The sequence below is a fragment of the Thamnophis sirtalis genome, unplaced genomic scaffold, assembly GCF_051295495.1.
Source record: "Thamnophis sirtalis isolate CommonGarterSnake01/CBP01778 unplaced genomic scaffold, rThaSir2_p1.2 scaffold_4, whole genome shotgun sequence".
Classification (NCBI taxonomy): Eukaryota; Metazoa; Chordata; class Lepidosauria; order Squamata; family Natricidae; genus Thamnophis; species Thamnophis sirtalis.
In genome coordinates, this window is record NW_028261384.1 from 26,896,135 (window position 1) to 26,922,011 (window position 25,877).

The 25,877-nt window shown below is 37.3% G+C and overlaps 1 protein-coding gene across 12 annotated transcripts; it reads right to left on the reverse strand.

Moving 5' to 3' along the window:
- Positions 1-2,135: 2,135 nt before the first annotated feature.
- On the reverse strand, positions 2,136-25,501 carry TRDMT1 (tRNA aspartic acid methyltransferase 1). 12 transcript variants are annotated; one of them, XM_087712660.1, is made up of 12 exons: positions 24,783-25,492; positions 18,920-19,171; positions 18,666-18,775; positions 15,442-15,518; positions 14,570-14,641; positions 12,515-12,580; positions 11,678-11,747; positions 10,130-10,213; positions 8,108-8,466; positions 5,892-5,949; positions 4,630-4,759; positions 2,136-2,610 (listed from the first exon to the last, which is right to left on the reverse strand). In XM_087712660.1, exons 4-12 carry the CDS (start codon positions 15,477-15,479, stop codon positions 2,498-2,500), a joined length of 990 nt encoding a protein of 329 aa, XP_087568786.1. In that variant the 5' UTR covers positions 15,480-15,518; positions 18,666-18,775; positions 18,920-19,171; positions 24,783-25,492; the 3' UTR covers positions 2,136-2,497. The 12 variants fall into 12 exon arrangements, 11 of the variants coding, with proteins under 11 accessions (XP_087568786.1, XP_087568778.1, XP_087568783.1 ...); XM_087712652.1 differs by lacking the exon at positions 18,920-19,171 and having other exon boundaries at positions 8,108-8,442; positions 24,783-25,496; XM_087712657.1 differs by lacking the exon at positions 15,442-15,518 and having other exon boundaries at positions 24,783-25,496.
- Between the last annotated feature and the right edge of the window lie 376 nt (positions 25,502-25,877).

A 25,877-nucleotide genomic window follows, 5' to 3' on the forward strand; every position in this document is an offset into this window, starting at 1 on the left:
GAGTTAACACAGTCTGGATTTATGTGTCTGGATTTTTCTCTGAGACTTTACCACATGAATTCTCTGAATTCCTCACAGCTTCTGAAGGAAGTTGAGGCATAATACTGTAATTTATTAAGTATTGTATATGAGTATGGCTAGGACAAATTAATTTCCAGATTATTCAATAAATTCTTAGTATTTTTAACATAGCATTAATTTAGTCTGAATTAAATCTACTTTACAACACATTATTATAGGAATGTATTTTAGTATGCAAACGGAAATTATGACAATTTTCAAGCATATTTACTGGATATCTCTGTGTATTGTAATTACTTTCAGCAGCAATATGTTCAATATAGATAGTTATAGTTGGGTTTATTCAAGATGGGCTAAAATGTTAATTTGGGAGCCTTTTGTGTCTTTGAAATATCATAGATAAAATCCATTTTCAAATCTTCTCAGTCTTCTCTTCTGTTTCTTCAGTAGAGTATTTCCCAAGGCAGAGATTGAGGGTATATTTGTATATGCAGATCTTCAGAGCGATGGTAAGTTATTACTTCCCAAGGATAGGAGCAATCACATTGATAAGAGTTTAATTATATACACTTCTGTAACTCTATAGCAGATGTTTTGAAGAACAAGTATGTCTTCAAGCTTGCATACTGACAGTATGCTGACAACCCTTTCAACATAATTCCAGGTGCTCTTATAGTATAATCCTATTTGAACTTTAAAATTTCTCTCTTGTCTGAAAAGCGACTACATTATACCATATTTTTCAGAGTATAAGATGCACCTCCCCCCACAAAAAAGAGGCTGAAAATCTGGGTGCATCTTATGCACTGAATACAGCATCTTTTGCCTCCCCAAACCCTGCCCCCTTCACTAAAATGCCCATGCATAGCTTTTAGAAGGCTTTCAGAGAGCTCTTGGGGGCTGGGGAGGGCAGAAATGAGCAAAAAAATGGGCCATTTTTTGCTTAATTTGCCCCACCAGCCCCCAGAAGCACGCTATAAGCTTCCTAAAGGCTATGCATGCCCTTTTTTGGACCAAAAAATGGGCTTTTTTTTTTGCAAAAAACGGAGGTGGTTTTTTTGCTCATTTTTGCCCACCCACCCCCGGAGCACTCTACAAGCCTCCTAAGGGCTATTCTTGCCCTTAAAAAAAAAAAAAAAAAAGAGCATGTTTTTGCAAAAATGGGCCATTTTTTGGAGGTTTGCAAAGTGCAAAAACTTTTTTTTTTAAAATTGCCTCTTCAAAACCTTGGAAAACCTTGGTGGGTCTTATATTCCGGTGGGTCTTATACTCTTAAAAATACGGTAACTATTCAGAAACCAGACCTCTTGAATACCCATATAGTACCAAATAAGGTACTATATTTTATAAGAGTGATGGCAATTTGAGTGATGCACACGCTCGTCTGGGGCGCAACCGGAAGATAAGTTGCCCAGGGCGCATGTGCATGCTTGAAAATGAACTTCTGGTTTCTGGCATGCACATGCATGCTGTCCAGCTGGTCTTCTGTTTCTGGCACGCATGGGCGTGTGACAATCAGCACGAGGAAAGGCTAGCTGTTTGTCATGCGCGCATGTGTGCCAAAAGCCCAGAAGAGGAATGGGCAATGTTGTGCATGCCAGGTGACATGGCTCTGTGTGCCACTTCAGGCACGCATGCCATAGGTTCGCTATCACGGGATTATAAGAATGTAGAAAGTCAGATTTGATTTCGTTGATAACTTTGCACCTAAGCAAATGGTTGTTTTCTAATATCTATTCAAGATTTATAATGATAAATTATTTTTTAAATTTCTATCATAAAATGCTTTGTTTTTTCTCTAACAACTATGGCAATTGTGTTTTTTTTTAACTGAAAGGTTGTTTTTGTAATCATTATTCTGAGTTCTATATTCTAAGAGGCACATACATTGATAATAATGAAACACTGGATCTACTAGTAAATCTGTGTTGAGTCCAGAAGGCGTTTGTTCTTTACTTTAAATATAAATCCTAAGATTTAAAGGCCTGTTTTTTATTTTTATAATTACATGCTATTAATTGAATTTAGGGAATTTAACATGCAGAGATTTTACAGTTCTAGAATTACTTTGGGAGAAACAGTGATAAAATGATATTAAAAATAAAAGAGCTGTTTTCAAGATATTAAAAGGAATTTAATATTTGACTTTAATTTTTTTATTTAAAAACATTTATATTCCAGTACTGAGCTGGATTTAAGATTTTAAATGATTTATATAAACTCCTATTTTTTCATAAATTCAGATACAGTATTGATAAATTAAAATACTAACACAAGACTTTCAGTAAGACCCTCAATTTTCATAAAAGGTAAAACAGGTGCACATTTGTCAATTATTTATTTATAAACAATGATGAGCATCCACACAAATATACCATAGTAATCAGATTCAATCCTCTTCCAAGAAAGAAATCCATATTAGTATGGATGTATCCGTGTAGTGTAATGGCTCCAGAAAGTTCACTTGAACAATTCATCACTTATTGATAGGGTCAACGAGAAATGAGATTAATTTAGCAACCACAAATACGCTGAGGCTGTTTCCAAGTAGACGGTAACATTGTTTTATGGGAATGTTTTCAGGAAAATCTAAAACAAAAATTATTATTTTTTAAAAGAGAGAAAACACTATTTTTTCAGCAATGTGAAATATCTTACTTTCAAAGGCAATTAACAGTTATTGCTATTATTTTGAGACTGAAATCCTATAAAACCTTAGTCATAAATACACAGTTAACTTCAACAACTCATATTCTAAGGCCGGTGAGTATAGAACTGCAGTCCTCTTTGACTTGAGAGCAAGATCACTGAACTCAACATAAATTGCCTTTGAGTTAATATATGTCGTCTCAGCAGAAAGCAACAAAACCTTGGCTTGGAAACTAAGGAGAGCTAGTCTCCTTAGGGTTTTGATTGGAAGCCACCAGGATTATAGACTAGACTGAGAAACCAACCAACCAACCAACGAACCAACCCACCCAAATACTTTTACAGAAGAAAGCAAAGACAAACTCCTATATTGTTGCCAAGAAAACTGCATTGTTGTTTTTATATAGGCATTGAACTTCGGTTGGAAATATCTTGAGCTTTTCAGATAGATACAGAACTGTACTGCAAACATTATATTTTCTTGGCATTCTCTATACTTACAACATTATCAGAAATGTGGAAGAACCCTTCAACTGAAAGAAATGCCTGGGATTTGGTGTTTTTTTTTGTTTTGTTTTTAATAATTCCTGGTATTTAACTGCCAACACAAATAGCATCCGAACCATGAAATATGGATTACTCCGACCAAGCATGATTATTTCATGATATTTAATCCACTAAACATTCAGCATTATTCTTTGGCATGGTAAAGTGCGGTTCTTTTAAGAACTTTGCTATTTTAGGGAACATCTTGTCTTTCTTGCCTTTTCATTACTATTTAGCAATGATTTTTTTCCCCTCATTTAAAGTGTTTTTCCTCCTGGTTACATTCATGTCCACTGAACTGTGGAGAAATTGGATTCCAGCATGACCTCAGTACTAAATGGTATGCTCTAAAAAATCTGTCACTTGGAAAAGAGAAAAATCTGTCTCAAGCCTGTATGTCAACATCTCTCTTCATTTCTATTCTGACCCAGCCATTATCCAATTTAATGCCTTCCTGAAGTATCTGACCATTATCTGTATAATGCTCTGCTTGCATGCAACCATGCATATTTTAAGTGCACCAGGTTAAAAAAGGCTAAGCTAGCCTTGGGGAAAAACATTAGCAGTAGAAGCATTTTATGAATAATCTGATGTCATCTTTCTGAAAGCTAGCCACAGATGCATGGACATCGTAATTGAGTATAACGATGTTATTTCAGCAGCCTTAAGAGACTGGTTTTATTAATGAAAATAAAACAATTAGAAGAGTATATGACTGCCTCTTCTAGTGCTTCTTTCACATAGAAAAAAAATAAAAACAAAGAGAACATGTGTATTTTATAATGTACTACAAATGCAGAATCTAAAATATGTGGTCATATTAGAAGAAATGTATTATATTCAAAGTTCATAAGGACAAACTAAGTTGAATAAGCTGAAGAAATGTTCTGCCTGCTGAACAATTTATAGCCTATAAGCCAAGAATTTTTTATTCCAAAATATCCCCATACTTGGGTTCATCTTTCCATAGAACAGAACTTGGATTTATTTTTAAAAGTCACTAGTTTTAAATGATGACATAAAAGTTTGACGTTTCTCACTTTTTCTGTACACATTTCCAATAGGTAGGAAATTGCAATGTCTAGAAATTGCCAATGATTGTCATATTGCAACTTTCAAGCTAAAAATTGTGAGTAGCATGGGGAAAAAAAAACAATTCTGCTACTGCTACAAGAGAATGTGAGGTATGTGAAAAACTAGTTTGTGAATGGAAGCAAAGGAAAATTATTCTCTGCTTGGTTGTAATTTTGCAGATGTGCTTATTTATAGTAACCCATTTTTCCTGGAATTCTGGTTGAAATTTCACAGGTAGGCTTATATGCAGATTAATTTATACATGAGTATATATGGTAAGCATCTTCACTGAGCTTCTATATTACTTATAGTTGTTTTTAAGAAATACCAAGCACATACCAAATTCAGGGGGAAATCCATGCAGATTTGCTATTTCTCTCGGAGTAAAATACCGCAATTGAAGCATTGATAGATTCTTAAGCTTTTCATCTTCAGACAAATCATCAAAGGATTTAAATACAGATTCAAGCTGTAGAAAAGAGTTGGCAAACTGTTCATGATGTATGACTAAAAAATAACAATCTTATTTTCATCCACTATTTCATCATCCATCATCATGATTTGCAAGGCTCCATAATCCTAGCAGAGCTGAGCTGAAACACTCTGTCTAGGTCAGGGATATCTGCAGGACCTGATGCTTTTGACTGAGCTGGTCCAAACAGGCAGGAACCCACCACTAGAATCTGTACTATTAACTTTAAAAGATATAATTTATATTGATTATTACAGGAATAAAAACTTCCAGAAAAGTCCGGTGAGTGATACAGAAAAAAAGTAGATAAAAATATAATATTTCAAAATCACCACCCATGCAAATCTGAAAAACTAAAAAAAACTTTGCAAATACATATTTCTTTGTATAGTCTATTTTTATTAATAAATTTTCCTTCACACTCAAATTCAGTACTAGTTTTACAGGTATTCCTCAGGTTACAATATCAGTTGGGACTGGTATTGCCCTTTTCTAAACAACAGATATAAGGCACAATATCACATGAGTACATTGCTAACTGACAGCAATTCCAGCAGGCCCAGCTGCCATCATTAAGCTAGGACTGTGCAGAGTGTTAAATGAGGATTTCATTTTTCTGCTCAAATGGAGGATACTATACTCCTGCTGCAATAAAGCTTTTTCATGCCAAGTTGCTAGCACAGCTTCTTTAACGGGAATTAATATTCTGCTCCGACGTCACTTCAATGTTGCAATCAGAAGTGCACAGATCATGTGATCATGACGAGCATGTGACAGCCAGAACCCTGAAGTCGAGTCATAAAAAAACCCTTTGTTCAGTGCCATCACAAATTTGAACAGCTGCTAAATGAGTGTTTATGTTCTGACGACTATCTACATATCTTTTTCAGAAATCTGAATAGTTTTAAAATATTTGAACCACCTATAATTATTCCATAGAATATTCATATATAATTAAATATATTAATAAAAAGAACAAATAACATACCAAAGTTTGAGTCCTAGTCATCAGGCAACCTGTATGGTTTTCTTGCTGGTAGCTTTACTTCTATCTCTTTTTTTAATTAACTAAAGCCAAGACTCTGCACCATAAAATTAAACCATGAATATATAAAGGGTTCCACTGTACCTGAATATCTTCTGCCATCTGTAAGACGGAACCAGTTCCTTCTACATAGTGTCCATACCTTCAAATCAATTAAGAGTCATACATTACAATCCTTGTGAGATTTGCACCATTAATGAGTAGAGAGGTTGTGTTTGCAAATGGCTTATAAAAGCATCTAACTGAACACCAATTTAATAAAAGTAGTCCGGGGAATACAAGTTCAACCAGTTTGGTCATAAACAAAATCAAATGCTCTGTACATGTGGCTACTAGAGAGGGCTCAAATCCTTTGTCAATATTTTTTCCTGCATCAACATGGTTTAATATTGATCAACTGCAAATGAAATATGTGTGCATCATATGCATAGTGGATTCATTGTTTTCAACTGCATCCATACAAATTACTCAGCATATAAATCTGCCCACAGTTTTTTTTCCCAATTATACATCCCATGGTTATGCCTACTTTGAAAATAATGTGGAAGAAGTGATTTGAACCTTTCAGGACCACAAACGTATTGAACATTAAAACAGTCCTGCTTTCTTTGAAGGAGTGACTCAAAGGTTATTGTGACTCTTCAAGAAATGGTTCATTTTTGTAAGCTGTCGAAGCATGAAAACAATAAAGACTGCTTTAATGAACAGCAAAATCATGATGTGCTCTTGCAAAGCCAAAACACTTCTTGCAAATCATTTTCCAGATGTACACAGCACTAATGTATACAATGCTGGGCTCACTGATATTTGAGACAGAAGCACTAAAAATAATGGCATCCTTTTTCTAGAACCACTGCGGGTTTTTAGTATAAACACGTTTATGCAGCAGTTTCTTGCAGACTGTTATTTATTGTTAATTACAGGACAAGCAGAACCTGAGAAACAGTTATCAAGCAAACATAACTAAACATACCCTCACAAAAAACAAAAGCTGACATGGGAGAGAGAGAGATGAACTGTAGCTAGAGATAAACACTGATTCCAGTAAAGGAGACAAAGAAGGCTGGGCAAATTTAAATTACTGTTCTATACAGTCACAGGGTGAACAGAAGAGAGGAAAAAAGGAGTTGGACCTCTAAATAATAGAGGCTGCATCTCTCCACTGCACTGCACACTTTCTGAGGACAGAAACTGCAGGTAAAATGCACGATATTACAAGACTGACTTGTATACAGAAGTAACATTATTTTTTTTAAAAAGGAACCAAAGTCATCCTGTGTATTTGGCATAGTAATGAAAAGTTGCTTGATGGTAATGAAGCAAATCTCTTTTGCTCAATTGTTTATTAATCGCAAACCCCTGCAAACCATTTCACAAAATTCATTGGTAAATCTCCAAGGCTGAACAGCTTTTAAACTACATACAATAGTTCCACTAGAAGGTAGTTCCTGCCTGCTCTCTGTGGAGAAATGGATGCCAAAGAGAACAGCAAGGACTTGTCTTTTGGAGAGGGATTCCTCTACCATGATGCTGTCTGGTCTTCTTCTGGGTATCTGGAGAATGTGAGTGGACAGAATACAATTCTGATTTCCCACCCTTTCCTGATTCAGTTCTCCACCCTTACTTCATTGTCCTGAAACACTACATGGAATGAAACAACAGATATCTTTGCCAATAGCTACCAACAGGGCTTTGCTTTTATGCAACATAGATGATTCTTTGGAAAGATCATCAAATATGTCAATCTCCTCTAAGAATTTTCTTCTTCTCGGCATGTCTTTTAAATCAATTTAGGAGAACTATGCTTTGGCTTATTGACTATGGTAAATTTTAAAAAAAAGACGATGCAAAGATAAATTATTTTTATGAAAACTACACCAAATGAATTAACAGCTTAATTCAGAGCCATGATGGTGAACCTATGGCATGCCTGCCAGAAGTGGCACACAGGGCCATCTCTCTGGGTATGTGAGCCATCACCCGTTGCTCTTCCGGGTTTTGGAGTGCTGGCCAGCTGCTCTTCACACGTAGCAGAGTAGCACACTAGGAAGATAATCTTCCAGTTTCCGGCATGCGCACTGGCTAGCTGGTCTTTGCGTGCACTTGCAGGGCAGAAACCAGAAAAACAGGTGGCCGGTGCACATGCATGTGCTGGAAATAGGAAGATCATTTTCCTGGTGTGTGCATGCACACAGAGTGGCTGCTCTTCCAGTTTCTGGCATGCGCACACATGCATGTGCAAGCACGCTCCCATTTCAGCATTCGGTGCTGAAAAGGTTCACCAACAATGAGGATCTTACCCTTTTGTGAAACATGTAGATCTTCTGCAAGTGGGTCTGACAATATCTAAAAGGAGAGCATAACGTAGCAAGGACTTCAATGGTAAGAAGTACTGACTCAGCTCTTCTCTGTCATCTTGGAGAAAACTTTTGAGCATCTGTAAAGACAGATTGTTGTCCCACTGCTGTTTTCTTTCCAATTCTGACTCTGTTTCAAGTTTATACAGAAGCTGCCCCTTCTCTGGGCACTGCTTGTCATTAGCATCATGACAAGAACTGGGGTCTTTCATAAGTCCCTGAGAACCACCTTCTGCCACAGTTGCAGCAACCTTACATGTCTTTGAACTCCCTGTTTCCTGGATTGGGAAATCAGTCAAAATCTGTTTGAAGAAAAATATACAGCTAATTATAAAGTATTATATTCACAAACATTCAAAGGAAGTTTCAAATTTTATTTTAGCACAGATGACAACATATGCAGATCAGGTTCACGCACTGCACTATCATGGGATTTGTATGGTTTGGAGTTTGCTGCATTTTATGCACCAAGTACTACACCTGCAAGTCAGGCTGTTTAGAGCAATGTGTGAACATAGCAAACTGTATACTTTATTCAAAAAGACAAATGAAATGCATTTCAGTGCCATATATTAAATCAGTCACCATGTATAAGGTTATTGAACAAGATCCTTTTCTAAGATTATCAACTATCAAATATTTTCAAAATAATTAAATTTTATTTTATAAATCATCTGGTGCCACCCAGGTATATTAGCAAACACTTTTTTGGGCAAGCAATATACGAAATCTAACAGTGAAGATGATCATCAGGTAAAGCAGGAGTGTCAAACTCTATTTCTTTGATGGCTGCATCAGAGTTGTGTTTGACCTCGGGGGCTGGGGTGGGTGTGACCACCTCAACATCATCCATGTTAGGGGCCTCTGTGGTGGCCCAAATACTCTGCCAGCAAAAACGGGCTCCTGACCTCCATTTTCAGCTGCCACAGCCTCCTGCAACCCTCTGCCAGCAAAAACACAGCTTGGGAGAGCTGCATTCAAACCTCTGTTCTCACTGGCAGAAGGATGGGGGTTGGTCCTTCACTGTTTCCAGGGTGGCCCCATGGGCCAGATCTAAGTACCCTGTGGGCTTGATCCGGCCCTTAGGCCCTGAGTTTGTCACCTCTGAAGTAAAGGATGCCTAATCTGATATTGATTGATCACCTGAATTGGTAAATTGTTTACAAATCTTAAATTGTCCTTGTTCCCTGACAACATGAATCAGCCATGACATTGTCTTAGCTTCTTATTAGTGTTTCAGGTATTTATTTCAAATGGTGTTCATATGCACACATGATGTACAAATTGCATTCAAAATATTTACATATGATATTACATATGATAGAGCAGACATCTAATATTTACAGTCTAATAATAAAATCCAGTAATTATAGAAAAACCTTTTCTCCTCAAGTATCCATTTTTCAATGTACTGAATGGGTAGTCTTCCAGCTTTCTTTCTTCCAAAATTGGATCACTTTGCACAATATTTCAATATGCCCTAAACAACTAAGTTTGTTTGCTCCATTAGAGCAGTTTCAAGTTTTTTTCTGAAAAAAAAAAAAACCCTTCCAAATGCTTTCTAACTGGAGATTGCTGTAGAAAGAACAATCCATGTAGTCATATAAAATTAAATAGCAATTTAATACAACACAAATGAACAGGAAAAAAACCATTGTGAATCTTAAACTAGCATGCTTTAATCATTTCTTCTAGCAGAGACTTCTGGAAATTGCAGTTCCAACAAAACTGAAAAGCATCGTGCTTGACTATAATCCTTTTTTGATAGGTGCCATATTAAAGCATGCTGCATGATATTATTCGCCTTCAATATGAAATGTTCTCTCATTTCTTTAAACAGTTTAGCACATTTCAATAATATATTTTAAGATTTCCATTCACAGATGACTTGAACTTTGAGATTACTGCAACCAGTAGCTTTTGTGATTAATGAAATCAATGAAATTAATGAAAAGGTAGTCTCACCTTCCCAGGTGCTAGAAAAGAAAAGGGTTCTGAATTGAGTCTTGCAATCAGGAAGTACCTCAATCTTGAGTTTGGAATTCCAATCTGTAAGTAAATAACAATCTCAATGGTTTTGATCGGGGGGGGGGGTCAAACTCGCAGTTTGCAGGGCGGATATGACATGAGCTGGCTATGCCCGCCTCAGTTTTAGCAAAGGGGGGAAAGTCACAATACGTCACATGATCAAAGGCAGTATTCTGCCTGTTCGGACTGGTTTGCCTGAACCGGTAGTGGAAATCGTGGGTGGCTCTACAGAATCCCATATAGGCCCCTTTTTAGCCAAAAGCTCATGCACAGAAGGCTGGGTGCACACGCTCACATTTATGAACTGGTAGGGAAGGTAAGTGAATACCATCCCTTTACATGATGACAACATGACGCTGCAAGTTTGACACCCTTGATGATTAGAACAATAGTTGAGTTATGAAAATTTCAGACCTTATAATAACATAATGGTGGAACTAGCATAATATTCCACTGTGGAAGTTCATCACACCAATTGCTACGTCGACAGTTGTGAAATATATTTCAGATTAAATTCAGAAGAAAAACAACAGAGGAAATCCTGTGGCCTTGATGCCCTCTTTTCTGCTTGAAAATCCCTGGTTTATTTCTCCATTTAACTGTTAGCAGTGAAGAAAAACATCATTCAGGAACAAGGTGACTGGAAGGAAAGAAGTAAAGGCTTCCTTCTCTTTCCAGGGACTCCAAAGAAGGCTGAATTTTCAACAATCACAACAGAGAAGCAGTAATTTGCATCACAATAAGTAAAGAAAAAGCAAAACTTTCCCACTTTGCTTGGGAATATATGGTGAATACGTGCCTGCATCTGAAAAGACAGTTTCATGTTTATGCATGAAGTCCAAATCTCTTTACAAGACTGTTATTTTCAAGGTTTTTTGATTTTCCTTAACTCAATCATCCCTTTCTTTTCTCACCACAAATTGGATGGATCCTTTTCTCCTGGTCCTTCCTGCCTTCCCTGCTCCTTTCTATTTCTCTTTCTCTCTACACAAATCTCCCTCTCAAAATAGCGAAGTATTTTAGTCTGACATGCAAGTGCCATTTCATTATATAAACACAAATGGATTCTGTTATCTTAATCTGTTGACAACAAACTGCCTCTCTAATTGAAATGGGGACAATATCAAATCCTTCCATCGTTATATTTCCTGATTCCCAATATCCTCACCTCAAATATGACAACCAAGTATGTATAATTTGGTGGTGTTATATTTTAGATTTCAATTCTTTATCATTATGTTCAATGAGAGAAAATTCAGAGATTTGTCTCTGTTGCTATTTTAGAAATGTTTCTGCATCAACATCACTATGAGAAAGGAGGCAAAATTCAATTTTGATGGAATAATAATAAAGTGAATCCAGGAACAAACTGGTAGGAATAATTTTGGTCTGAGAAACAGTATATAACCATCAGCATCTCTCAAATGTAAGTGAATCTACAGGAAAAGTTTGAACTGAACTAATTTTAACAATACCATTACTCACGCAAGTTGGAGACAACAGAAATTCTTGATATGTAAATCCACATTTTTTTAGTGTTCGTATAAGTTCATCCCTGGCAATATGAAAATAAAACAAAACCATGAATTCCACTGTTATGAATGAATATCCAAAGTTGTCTAAATACATTTTTACTACTGCCATAACGATTGGATTCAGATACTATAATTAATGTCATTACAATAAGATACTTATCTTAGTTCATAAAATAGTTATGAACTGCAATGACTGAGATCCTAACAGTACTAAGCTAAAGAAAAACATAAAATGTGAATTCAGCTTAGTTATTTGGGCTGGGAAATGTTTCATGAAAATTAGTTGCCCATCCTATTTATCCTGAAATAAAGAAGTACATCAATATTTTGATACTAAAAAAGCACGTTCTACAATATTTGTAGAAAAGGAGACCAAGGAATAGATGGAATTCCTGCAGTTTTTCCCCACTGCTAAGTAGAAGTTAACATTTCAGTTTAAACAAAAGATCTCTTGCCCTCTTAAGTAATTAGTCTTAAAATAAAAAGCTAGGATGCCCTCAAATTTTCCAATAGAAATATTAATTCTAAATATATAATAGATAAATATAGTCTTACTATCATTACATCTCAACTAAAAACAGTTTAATCTTGCAACTTCAGTTATATGAATTAGGAATTTTTATTATTTTTTCCAATACAATAAGGTATTATGAGCTAATCTCCATGTTCCAAGTATTGGCAATGTTACATTTTTCCAATCTGAAAATACCCATTGTATAATTTTATTAGTTCCTTACTCTTTTGCCAACAAAGCAAAAATTGGCATTAATGTTTAATTCCAATATACCTGGCAGAAGATGTTTCAAAACCTTTGACATTTTCTAAAAGTAAATATTTTGGCAGCCTTGTAAGCCTGAAAAACAATTTGTTTAAACTTAGTTATAAGTATGAACAATTGGATCAAAATAAACATTAAGCTTAATTACTTTTCATCCTACCCTCAGATTGCATCTCATTATTTCCATTAAAAAACAGAAATTATTGACAACAGGTTAAATAAATCAATCAGAAATGTATTAACTTTTATCTCAGTTGGAGACAAGAATTATGTAAGGCCAAGTCTCAGAATTTAGCAGCTTAAGACTGAAACTGCTGTTTCACTGAGACATATGGCCAAGAAAGATTAAATGCATTTTTAAAAATTACAGATAACACAGTGCATTCAAGCTAGACTGTTCCAAGCATAGAAAAACAAAAACAAAAAGTTTTTGTGTTACTTCCTTAATCATACATCTGAGTTTGTAAAAAAGGAACATATAATTAATCAGCATGTGAGGTGTTTTAACATAGACATTTCATTTGTAGAATAGAAATATGACGATCTAAGATATTTTTTAAATAATTAAAAAAAACACTTTCAATGAAGTGATTTTCTTGAAAGCATAGTTGGAATTAATAAAACACTCTGACAGATAGGTTAGAGTGGGCAAACGCGACTGGATATAAATCACCCATGAGTCTCTGAGAACTTGGGTCAAGCAGTGATTTTTGGGGTCATTGTGACAAAAATTCAGAAAATGGTTAACTTAACTCTGCTAGTGTGTCATACATACGAAGAGAGGAGCGAGAGAGAAACAATTCATAACAAAGTAACTTTGACTAGTGAAATGGATGACACATTAAATAAACAAAGAAACAAACAAATGGATAAATGTAAATATTTTTCAATTTGTCACTCAGGAAAAAAAAAAAACCCAATCCAACCAGTTTTGGGTTGCACTAGCTCTAAAAACTTTGGAAAATGCTCTTCCATATTCTTGAAACCTCCAAAGTGGAAAAGCATGTCCTGTATTCATGTGCATTTTAGATGCTCTAATCTAGAAGACACATGAGGGCAGAACCCTCTCACATGACTTCCAGAGAATTCAGAGATCATGTGAGAACACACTACATTCTTAAGTCTGGAGTCTCCAAAAATCACCCAAGAATCTCTGGAGTCCCCCAATTCACACAAAACCGTTTCCCACTTTTTAGAGACTGCCAAAGCCACATGAGAATGTGGTATGGTCTCTGGACCTTCTGGAAATTGCACTAGAGGTTCATGCTCTCATAGCTTTTGGAGGCTCTGAAAAACATGCAAGAATGTTCTTTCATAATTTTCAGAGGCTCCTTAGGCTATACAAGAACAAGGTTGTCTCACACAACTTCCAGAAGGTCGAAAGACTGTGCAACAATACACCATATTCTGGTCCAGCTTCAAGGCATATCACAAATTACATGGCATGAAACATGTATGTGTCATAGATTTTCCATCACTGGATAGAACCTAGGACAATCCAACATTATGTATATATCATGCTGGCTATCAAACATATTATATATGAGATGTTATCAAGATCTAACTACTAATATGCTATGTTTGATAATTTACTGTAACAATATATTGCATATGTATAATAGAAATACAGTAGACTATGATAGAAACAACTCTTTCCAATCTGTATCAATCCTGCTCATAGGTACTAAAAAACACCAGATAAATAGAATCAAATACTGTATTGGCAAATCAACTCAAATTAATATATCATATGCTATTTTCAAAGAAGAAGAGAGGAAGAGACAAAGGCTGCACCTATACAGGCTCAGCACAAACCTGTAGTTCCTAAAACATAATTTTATGTGTTCATTTCTCATGTTCAATATTTTATCAGAAAATACAAATTTTATATTCTTTTTAACATGTTTTCTTAGGCAACTCTGTAACTATAAACTATCTATGGTCCATAAAATTGTACAAAACTACAACTCATGGAAAGTGAAATAGGCTTTAAAATCTAGGCATAATGGCATCAGAAATCTTAACCAGTAATATTAGAGGAGAACAGTTACCTTGAATACTTACTTTGGAAGAATATCTAAAATATAGAGAAAACTTTTGCTCCTAGGGTCAGAAATATCACCTTGTCGACCAATTCTGCGCGTAAGAAGTAAAGATGCGAAATTTTAAAAGCCAGTAAGTTTAACTTCTGTGCACAAAATAGGAAGAACTCAAACTTCTGCCTCTAAAAATAGTATTTTCTTAACTGTTTGAGCTGAATCAAAATTTGGATGTCCAATTGCATATATGCTGAGAGTCTTTAGCTCGAATTGTGATAATTGTTGAATAGAATTAGTTCAGTAGTGTGAGTGGAAACACTAATGCTCTTTCACAGATCAATACAAAAAACTCTAGTGAGTGGAAATGAAGACCCATGCAGCATGGAACTTAGCAATTAGACTTATATACCGCTTTACAGTGTTTTACAGTCCTCTCTAAGTGGTTCAGTATATTGCCCCCAACAATCTGTGTCCTCATTTTACCGATCTCAGAAGGATGAAAGGCTGTATCAACCTTGAGCCTGGCAGGCAGCAGAAATAACCTGAAGTACTGTACTCTAACAACTGCACCATCACAGCTCATATGAAATGAAGGATATCATGTTGTTCCATTAAATGCAAATATGTTATAAAAAAACAATTTTACTGTAAAATAGTCATTTTACTTTTGCCTTTTAGCTGGCAGATTTTTTTTCATTAACCAGAACACCAATCTGTGAGTTTAACATAACTAGAATGCCAAGTTTAGAGTAGTGGTTAAGGTGTTACACTAGGAGAGGAGAGATCAAGAGGATAGACACCGAAACCAACTTTGGGCCAGTATGTGGCCTAGGACTCTGCCTCAATCTACACTGAAAAATTGAGAAAAACACCCCAAACGAAAATAATGGCAAATACCTTGTAAAGGGCTGACAAGGGGGACTCATCAAAATCATATCAAAAGATAAACTGTTGAATTCTTTCAGTGTTATTCCCTAAAGAAATAAGAGGTTAATGAAACATTTTCCATTATATGCAGTATATTGTTAGGCTTGCAGAGGGAGAAGGACTATTTCAATGTCTTCTTTTCTTGATGCTTATGACAAGCTGCAAGGTAAACTTTAAGAACTTATACTTGAATCACCATCTTTTCCCTTGTTCCTTGGCCTTTTGTACTTACACAAAGCACTGTTCCCTCTAGGGTGCGCGCCTGCGCGGCCGCGCACATGAAAAGAAATCCCCGCGCAGAGGTTTCTAACTGCCGCGCAGAGATTTCTACCAAAGCAAACGTGGGGAAGTCCTTTGCAGGCGGCTAGAACTGGCCGCCCGCAAAGGACCTCCCCAGACTTGTTTTGATGAGCCGCCAGTCCTCTTGCTTCTTCTCCTTCACCAGCAAAGCTCCCGCTGGCTTCCCCGCCCGTGGCAGTGGCGTCTCTCCCTCCACGCGGAGCACCTGAGCTGGCTCCCGCGTTATCCCTCCCCCTTCCTCCTCTGCCGTGCTTTTGAGGCCGTGGGAGCTAGTAGGAAAGCGGCCGAGCCACCGCCTCCACCTCCGCTGCTTTCCTACTAGCTCCCGCGGCCTCAAAAGCACGGCAGAGGAGGAAGGGGGAGGGATAACGCGGGAGCCAGCTCAGGTGCTCCGCGTGGAGGGAGAGACGCCACTGCCACGGGCGGGGAAGCCAGCGGGAGCTTTGCTGGTGAAGGAGAAGAAGCAAGAGGACTGGCGGCTTTGAAATGCAACCCCCTGGTCCCGCCGGCCACGGATTTGATTCGGCGTAAGTGGGGGCCGAACACATGCTGAGCCGACTTTGCGCAGTGAGGCGGAGTAATTCAAACCCCCCCCCAAGAACGTGTGTGTGTGTGTGTGTGTGTGTGTGTGTGTGTGTGTGTGTGAGAGAGAGAGAGAGAGAGAGAGAGAGAGAGAGAGAGAGAGAGAGAGAGAGAGAGAGAGAGAGAGAGAGAGAGAGAGAGAGAGAGAGAGAGAGAGAGAGAATTGGATCAAAATTGGTGGCCAAAGGAGTGCAGGGAGGGAGGGAAGGAAGGGAGGGAGGAAGGAAGCCCTGCCCCCTGTGAAAAAAACTGAAGAGGGAGCAGTGAATGAATAAACCATAAAAGCAACAAACAGTTAATGCGTAAGTAAGCTGAGGAGGAAGTTCTCAACTAAGGAAGCAATATTAGAAAGAAATATAAAAAGCTCAATATGCCAAAACACTTATTTTAGTCTTCATTTAATTACTTGTATTGTAGTCTGATGTAACATCTTTTTAAAGTTAACGTTAGTTAGAAAAGATAGGGTACAAAACTTAAATAATAAAAAAATGTACATTCATTTTGAAAAATAAATGCAATACTTGATTAATTTCATATCTTTATTTAAAATAGTTTTGGCATGGCATATTATTTTATTGACTCAGTTGGAAATGATGTGGATGTTGTATCTGATTCTGAGGTATATATATTCTTAAGTAACATAACATATAGCATATTGTCCAAACTTGCTAGACTATTTAATTGATCTTACTACTTTAAAGGGGGAGAGTTTCATTATAAATTATTTTATTACATTTATGTTGCATTTATATATTATATTTATTACATTTATATTTCACATTATATATTTGTATTGTTATTTTAGTGTTTATTGTCAATTTTGATAGATATTATATTGATATATCAATACTGATTTTACTCATACTAAATAACAATTACTGCTATTATTTATCAGCATCAAATATTTACAGTTTTTAATATTGAGTTAGTCGTATTTTAGAATAATAGGATTATCTTTTAATAGGATAATTGGCAAAATCTAATTCACATGTGATGGGTTGCATTCCAAAGAATGTGAGAGGACAGGTTGCCTGCAAAATGCCAGGACCCAGGACCCTGTTGGTGCCATGTCTCTCTCTAGCCAGTCTAACAATGTAAAAGCTGAGCAGAGAGCCTTTTTTTTTTCAGGGTGAGCGGAAAAGTATAGTGTTTGAGTGGCACTTTTCATGCCTGGCATTCATCGGGTTGAAACCTCGCTCGCAATTGGCGCTTGACGCTTGGAATGTTGCGCAAATGTCCAGCAGACGCGACAGCAGTTCAAACTGTGGCTCTCTTAGGTGCTCAGGCATGAAACTGTGCCGCTCACACACTGTACTTTTCCGCTCACACTGAAAAAAAATTAGAGGGAACATTGACACAAAGTACTTTAGAGACTTCTCTTGCTCATTGTTTTTATTTTACCTACTATGTTGCCTATTCTTTTATTATATTTTAAGGTGTTATATTTTCAGTATATTGGTACAAAAACATGAGTGATTGATTAATCATTCAAAAGAATAGGCAAAGCAAAGAAGAAAGAGAAACAAACATATATGAGCCTGAACCGTGTTTCAATAAATAGGCTTGTTCCTGAATGACTGTAATTGTCAAAATGCATTGAAGTGGCCCTTTTCAATAAATTCTTATCTGTAATTTTTGAATGTCTTAACAGCTTGCCTAAATGAATCATTCCCACCTGTGGAACCTTTTAGGGGTGTTGCATTATCAATTGCTACAATATGCTTTGGGTTGCTTAATCAGGCTTTCTGGAGTGAGCCCAAACTGGCTAGGGTCATGTGATGTGCTAGGCTATAATTTATAATTAGTTTTATTCAGTACATTGAGCCAAACTTGGAGGTTCCCCTAAATAATAACTGAATTTGTCCCCATGAACAAAACAAAGGATAGATTACTTATTTTTAGTTATAAATCTTTAAACTGCAGGCATTCTCAAATGTCGTCATTTCAAAATTTCAAAATCCAGAGCAAACTCGTTGCCTTGATCAGGTTTAAAGAAAAACTGTGACCCTCCCATCACTACTAAATTGTTCCTGGTGTCCAGGGGATTGCAACCCTGAGTGCGAGAATCTGTGTTAAGCCATCAACAAGCAAATCACATTTTAGCACAGCTTGCTCTGTAAAACTAGCCATTTGCTTTAATTGGGTGAATCTTCTTCACCCTCATTTACAAAGCAAGAGAAATAAAGTACAAAATTGAGTGGGGTGGAGGAAACCAAATTAGTTTCTTATTTAGTATGGTACCAGACAGTATTGCTTCACCAACGTGTAAAAAAGAAAAATGTATAAGGATTTCAAACAATTATTTCACTTACCTCAATTGTTTTTGGCCACAGTGGTGTGGTAGAAAAGTTGTGTGCATAAACTTCATTGGCTACCGTATTCACATCAACCGCGGCCACAACTTCTGCAGGTATTTCACTTGCTAAAATTTCGGGGAAGAACAAACAGAATAAGAGGCATCAGTTGTCGAGCAGTGATTTAAACAAACAAATATGTTTGTTTCTCTAAGTGTAACTGGGTAATTTATATCTCAGTAAAGCTATTCTAGAAAAGGAAACAGTCACACCTTATTTATTTTGCAACTACTGAAAACTTTAACCAATGTCTTTTCATTCTCTTCAACCAACTGCCCAACTTGAGCTTCAAGGTTTTCAAGGTCATGGAAACAATTGCAGATTGAAGCCCTTATTCTTTTGAAGCCAGTGGTTCTCTATGGAATTTGCTTCTGTTTACCAACTGGTTCCAAAGAGTCCGTAAGGTTGGAATGGGAGATCATTGTTCTGACTGACTGCTTCTGCTTCCCTCCAAACTCGTCATCCTGTTTTAATTCAAGAAAGCTTCTTTGGGCGTTTGTGTTTTAGCCTTAATTCAGTATAATGGGTTGATGATCAAAAGGCAAAGAGAAAAACACATTCATATTTCTCCTTTTCAATACAACCCCTTTAGATCATAAAATGATAATGTCCTTCCCTTAGAGTCAGGCCCAAACTATAATCCCTTTTTCCCCTGTTCAGTTTTGTCTGATTCTTGGAGGCTATTTGGATATGCCCTTTGATAATTCAAAGGACTTCATTTGCTTCATTTTCAGAAGTGATTTGCCATTCCACCTTCCTAAAACTGAGAGGAAGAGTGACTGATTTATGGTCAGCCAGGTTTCTAGCCTGATGTCAGCTGCCAGCTCCAACAGCTTAGCTAGCCACATGTAGTATATTCCCCATGTGCACCGATTGTAGGAAGTGGTCAGAAGGAAAGTCAAGCCAAGGGCTACTGATCAAGTGACAAATGCTTTTTCAAGAGGAGGGGTCATTTTTATATCTTGGGTCATCTGACTGGGGATGGATAATGATGAAGACTTCTTGTCACGGTTCAGAGGATTATAGTCTCCCTGAAGCAGCCTGAATGTCAGACAAGAATATCACCCTAACCAGAGGTGGGTTGCCAATTTCTTTATTACTGGTTCAGATGCACATGCACAGAAGCGTCCGGGTGGATGGTCAGAGCCTCCTGCCACCTCTACTACTGGTTCGGTTGATCTGGGCCGAACTGGCAGCAACCCACCTCTGACTCTAACCCTTTGAATCTGAGTCTACAGGAGGTGTACTGGTCTAGAGGAAACTTCAGATTTACCTCCAGTCTTGGACCCAAAGGAAGTTAAATGTGACTATTCTTCAGCCTTGCAGTCTCTTGCAGGGAAAACTTTGGGTTGTTTGGGGAATTAAACATCTGCTTTAGCTTTTCAATGTTAGTCATTTGTGGTTCTAATAGCAATAAGACATCTATTCCCAAGCAGAGTCTGACATAGTATCAGATGCAAGTTGCAGGGTGTGAATCAGAATTGATGCAAGGTATGGTATAGATGAAGGCCTACCAGCCTTTCAGCATGGTGGAAGATACTGTATTTCAGTCTATCTTCTGCCTGGTGATGTTACCTGCATCATCTCCAGCAGTTACCATCAAGAGAGGGAGGAAGCATAGTCAACAGCACCCCCAAAGTAAACATCAAGGCTCCTTTAGATATGTGATCCAGTGTATATATACATATGTTTAATGTTTTCTCCAAAGCAGGATCAGACCCAGGTGCCCAAATAAACTTAATATTTTTTATTTGGAAATAAGTAATGGTTATTTGGCCTGTGCTTATAGAGTCATAATAAGATCTATTCATAATTAAGATTAAAAACTAGAGGAAAAACATTAAACATATGAACTTGTGCACATTCATGAAATTTTGCATAGTTTCTCTATGCTGTATATACTTTACCAGAAATAAAAGAGTTTTAAGATAAGCACATTTTACTTTGTAGACAGATGACAGTAATCATACTTCCTATTTGTATTAAAGTAACATTTCTTTTGTACCAAGCTTGACTTTTGATGACTTTACCAACATATCCATGAAGTTTTTGTGGCAATATTATATACAAGATTTGGCACCTTTTCTGGGATATCTTTGTAGTTTCCTAGTCTAATTCCCAGCTTTGAGCTCTCCTGGTGGCCTCTACCCCAAGCAGAAATAAGGTCTAACCTTGTTTAAAATTTGAGGTTATCCGGATTCAACTAGGTATTCTTTGACTGTAGAGTGCTTTGTTTAAGGGATAACCAATGCCACAGTGTGCTAACCAGTTAACACTAGTGTGGGTAACAAAGCAGCTTCAGCTGATCAAACAAATTAAGCCTACAACACAGCATGATTGAAGCATCGTTCAGTCATTTGGTTAACTATGGTTTATTAAATAAGTCATAATTTATTGGATTCATACCATATAAATTATACAACAATGATTAAATTCATTCAACAAAGCACATTATGGCTTACTTTGAATTCATATAGTACACTAAAATGCATGCACTAGAATATTGTTGTTGGTATAGACTAAATTTCTATAAACTACTATGTCCACAAAATATCTAGAGTACATCAAGTTGACTATTCTTGAATAAATGATAATGCACAGTCTTTCTTTAGATTATTGGTCTATCCAGATAGTTAAATGCAATGTGCCATGAATTTGCCAATAGTCCTTCAATATGTATATGTGGGATATGTTATGGCCATTTTTTGGTATATGTATTTGAAGGTTAAGAGAAAAAACAACAATTAACAGATCAGTTAACAGCATTATGAAACCAGAGTAGAGGGGAGGATGAACGGAGATGATGAGAGTGTGATATAAAAAAGTTGATCTACAGATTTTATAATCCAGTTAATTATTTTATGACATAATGCTCTGGTTTTGCAACTTATAACCTTTTGATAAATTGAGCTAAAGTCCAATGTGTATGGATGTGTTACAGTGTGTGTGTGTGTGTGTGTGTGTGTGTGTGTGTGTAAGAGAAGAAGCTAATGCATATTAAAGGTATAGATCTGCTCAGATTCAATTAATCTGTTATTGTAATAATATATCTGCATATTTCTTTAATACATCTTGTATTCTATTAAATATAAGGAAAGTGGTTTAAAGTAATTAGTTTAAAAACGTTCTTATCAACCCATATTTTAACACTTTTTTTTGCACACTAAAAGTATAAATATTTGAGTTCTCTTTTGTTTTTTGTATAAATATACAACCACACCAAGCACAAAAGATCCAGACGGACATTTGGTGATTACAGAGATTACATAATTTCTCAGCATGCAAAGAAATTAATTCACCTAGTTTAATCTATAAACCTTATCAAAATAAGTATAAAGAGAATTCCAGTACACTTTTGGTGTATTAAATATTGCAATCATCACTTAAGTTGTAACAAATAGAGCTAAATTATCAACACTTAATAGCAAAAGAGCATTCAGACCTTGTATTCATGCATCTTTTTTAAAATAGGTGAAAATTTTAAAAGAATTGTAGGCATGACAGTTCAGAGAGCTACCAGACTGGGGAAGTCTGTGCTAGAGAATAAGAATTGAGATCCAGATAGATAGATCTGCTATCATGCTTTGCATGAAGAACCACTTAAGTTTCTGTAACAGGACAAGAAGCAAATGGTTACCTCTCTCAGAAACTCAGTGGCTGCTCCCAGCTGCCAAAGTAGACAATAGAGTAGACCAACTTAGTGACTACTTGAAAGGCAATTTCCTGCATTCCTAAACTGAGCCCAGAAAGCAAAACATGAAAATGTTTTCAAAAAATCAAAGTTCCTGAGAGTTTTGCAGACTAAACTCTCAGGAAAGAGAGCCTGCCAACCCACTTGGCTGTAGGTTTTCCTCCCACTCTAAAGCTGCCACCCAAACAGAAGTCACACATTGAAACAAAGCTATGAAAGTAACTGTCCTTACACAGGACTGGAATTCTTAATTGCTGTTCTTGTTACTTCCATAGGATAAGGAAGGAAACTTTTTTCCTTTCTATGCCCGTGATGGCAAACCTATGGCACACGTGCCCTAAGTGGCACGTGCGGTGTCAGAAGTGCATATCTTTAAAAGAAGGATAAAGTTTACTCCTCAGTTATTTTTACTAGGTATATGTACTGACTTTACAGTGGTAGAGACTAACTTGGTTCTGCACCTAATAACGGCGGCCAGACTGTTGGTGGCGCAATACTGGAAGAAGGAAGACTTGCCTACAACTCAAGAATGGACATTGAAAGTTATAAACTTAGCCGAGATGGCTAAAATATCCGCATATCTTAAAGATCATTCAAATGAGAGATATAAACGAGATTGGAAAAAATGGATTGACTATATACAAAACAAATATGGGACTAAGAAATACCAGATAGCCTATGCTTAAGATCAGGAATAAGTTAAACTGTTCAAAGTTAGTGTAACAGGAAGAAGCTAAGATCAATGTAGAGATGTTATTAACCTCTTTTTTTAAATTTCTTTTGTCTCAATATATTTTAGACTGTGTTTTTTAAAAATCTATACCGTGTATGGGCTCTGGGAAGTCGTGGGGGGGGGGGAGGGAGGTGGGGTGTTAGGGGGGAGGGGAGGGGGGATATATACTATGTGTTAGATTTCAATGTAATGCGATTTCACATGTATACTGTTTCTCTTTAATTTCTCTGTAAAAATAGGACAAGCTGAATACATTGACATATAGTAGAAATACACCAAGGGGAGGAGCAGTGGGATAGAAGAAAGAGGGGTAGAGAGGGCGGGAGAGAGGATGGGAGGGAGGGTGAGAAGGAAGGGAGGGAGTGGACTGGGAGAGAGGAGTGGTAGAGGGGGAGGGGAAGTAGGGTAGAGGGGAATGATGGAGGGAAGATAGAAAGTTGGAGGGGGGGTGGAAGAAAGAGGTGTATGGAGAGTGGAAGAGGTATATTCGGTTTCTATTTTGGGGGGTATTGTTGACAAGAGGAATTGCTGTGATTATTGTTTAATGTTGTATGGCCCCGGCTATGCACAGTATATATGTGACTGTATGAAAATGTAAACTGTAAAATAAAAAACATTTAACTATGGGGGAAAAAAAGTGCATTTCCCAGCATGCACATGCCTCCTGGGCAGCTCCTCTTCCAAATAGCATCCCAGACGAGCACATATGGGTCCCCTTTTCAGCACTCAGTGCCAAAAAGGTTCATCATCACTGTTCTATGCTGTCTCAACAATTCCTGAGCAGATGCCTCATTGTCTCCCACCATGATGATCTCTGGCCTACCTTCATTCTTGTTGCTCCCTCCACCCCTCCTTCAACATAGATCCTTCATCATAAGGGCAGGAATCCTGCCCTTATTTCCAAGCTTCCTAAAAAGCACTTGGTTCCAGGTCAGGTGAGGATGGCAGCAGACTGTTCAAGAGATAAAACCCACCTAAAAGTGATGGCGATTGTTGATTTATTCCCTCCGATTATTTGGCATACTATTTGCATTTCATAAGATCATTCTTCGCCTCCTTTTTTGAAGTCTAAAAGAAAATTTTAGCTGTCAAGTGACACTCTCTAGCAGTCAAAACAAGGGCTGGCCAGGGAGACCCAGAATATTTTTTTTTCTTAGTCTCAGCACTTTTAAAAGGAATGGATTTCAACGCCCCAGAGAGAATGCCCCAGAGAGCATGCTGTAGTCAGATGAGAGGAGTGGCCACTTTGGAGTCCTTCAGGAACTGAGCTGCCTGAAGCTGTTCCTCCACGTGAATCAGAGGGCAAAGCCCTCTAAATTCTATCAAGAAAACTGCAGGCACCTGTCCCAGGCACTTGCCAGAAACCACACTTGATTTGAAGAGGCAGTAAATCGAAAAGTCAGAAATTTGCAGACAAAGCAAAAGCTGGAGTTACCTTTTCGGAGAATAAAATCGATTGGTGGTGAAGGGCTAATCATTTAAACGTCCATGACCCTCTTACATTAAGCATAAGATTCATTTTCTGCAATGCACTGGTTCCTATAGTTTAGATTGCAACTGCAGGTGTCCTTGCCACCAGGAAGCCAAGCCATGAAAAGCATGCCTAGGAGGCGGGACCCGAATACCTGTGCGGTTCGGAGGAGAAACCTACCCTTCAACGCATAGTGCATCCCTCCGACCCCGCTGTATAACTCCAATACTCGCAGCCGCGGCTCCATGATCCTCACTTTCAGCAGAAGCAACTCCGAACTGCATCCGGTCGGCCGCGCGGGGTAAACTACCTTTTGTTCCGCTGTTTTTTCGTTCCTATTCGGTCTCCCCGAGAGAGCTTCATCTCACCGGGTAAGAAGAGCGTTGGCGACTTGAGAATCCCTGCAGGCGGTTGAAAGGTTGGCCGGCGCTTCTGTTTACATCCTTTAGGATTCGCTGCCTTCCCAACTCCGTTCCTGCATTTGTATAATAAAACGCAACCAGTCGGAAAGCTCTCCTTTCGGACCACTTAGGATCCCACTTCTAAAAAAACTGAGAAGGATTCTCTTTAGTTAAGATTTCCAAGGTGGGGATTTTTTTTTTTTGAAAGAATATCTCATTATGGAAAAGTTCATTTGCCTTTAGTTAGATGCACAGAAATCCCTGGATAAGGCTGGGTAAAACTAAAAAGAAGCAGATCTTTTATGATTGGATGAACCAGTATTTGGTGTGCCAAGAAAAAAAAAGTTGAGCAATGGACAAGGACAATTGAAAAGGGGATAAGAGCTGTCTGCTCCAAGCATTAACTGGAGTGCATGTAGATCGCCTACAGCCTCTTTCTGAAAAAAGCAGAAAAGAAATGTGGCCTGTTCTCAGTGTTATTCATAACAAGTGAAAGTTTCCTCCCCCCACAAAAAGCAAATATAGCAGGATTGCTATAGCTAAGCAATATAATCATGTTACACTTTATGACTGCATCATTTAGTGATGGAAATTCTGGTCCCAATTGTGGCCATAACTCAAGAACTACCTGTGGAACAGATCATAACTTACTGGTATCAGATAGAGTTAAATTAAGAAAACTAAAGAACAGAAAAAATAGTGAATAGATATTATGCTTATCTCTGTTTAACTTATGCAGAAATATGAGAACAGCAGGATGGAGTGGGATGATAGTTAAGAGTGATATACTAACAAATTGAAATGTGTGAATGACACCTCTTCATTAGTCAAAATAAAAGAAGACTTAGAAGGGTTAGAGAAGGATGATAGATGG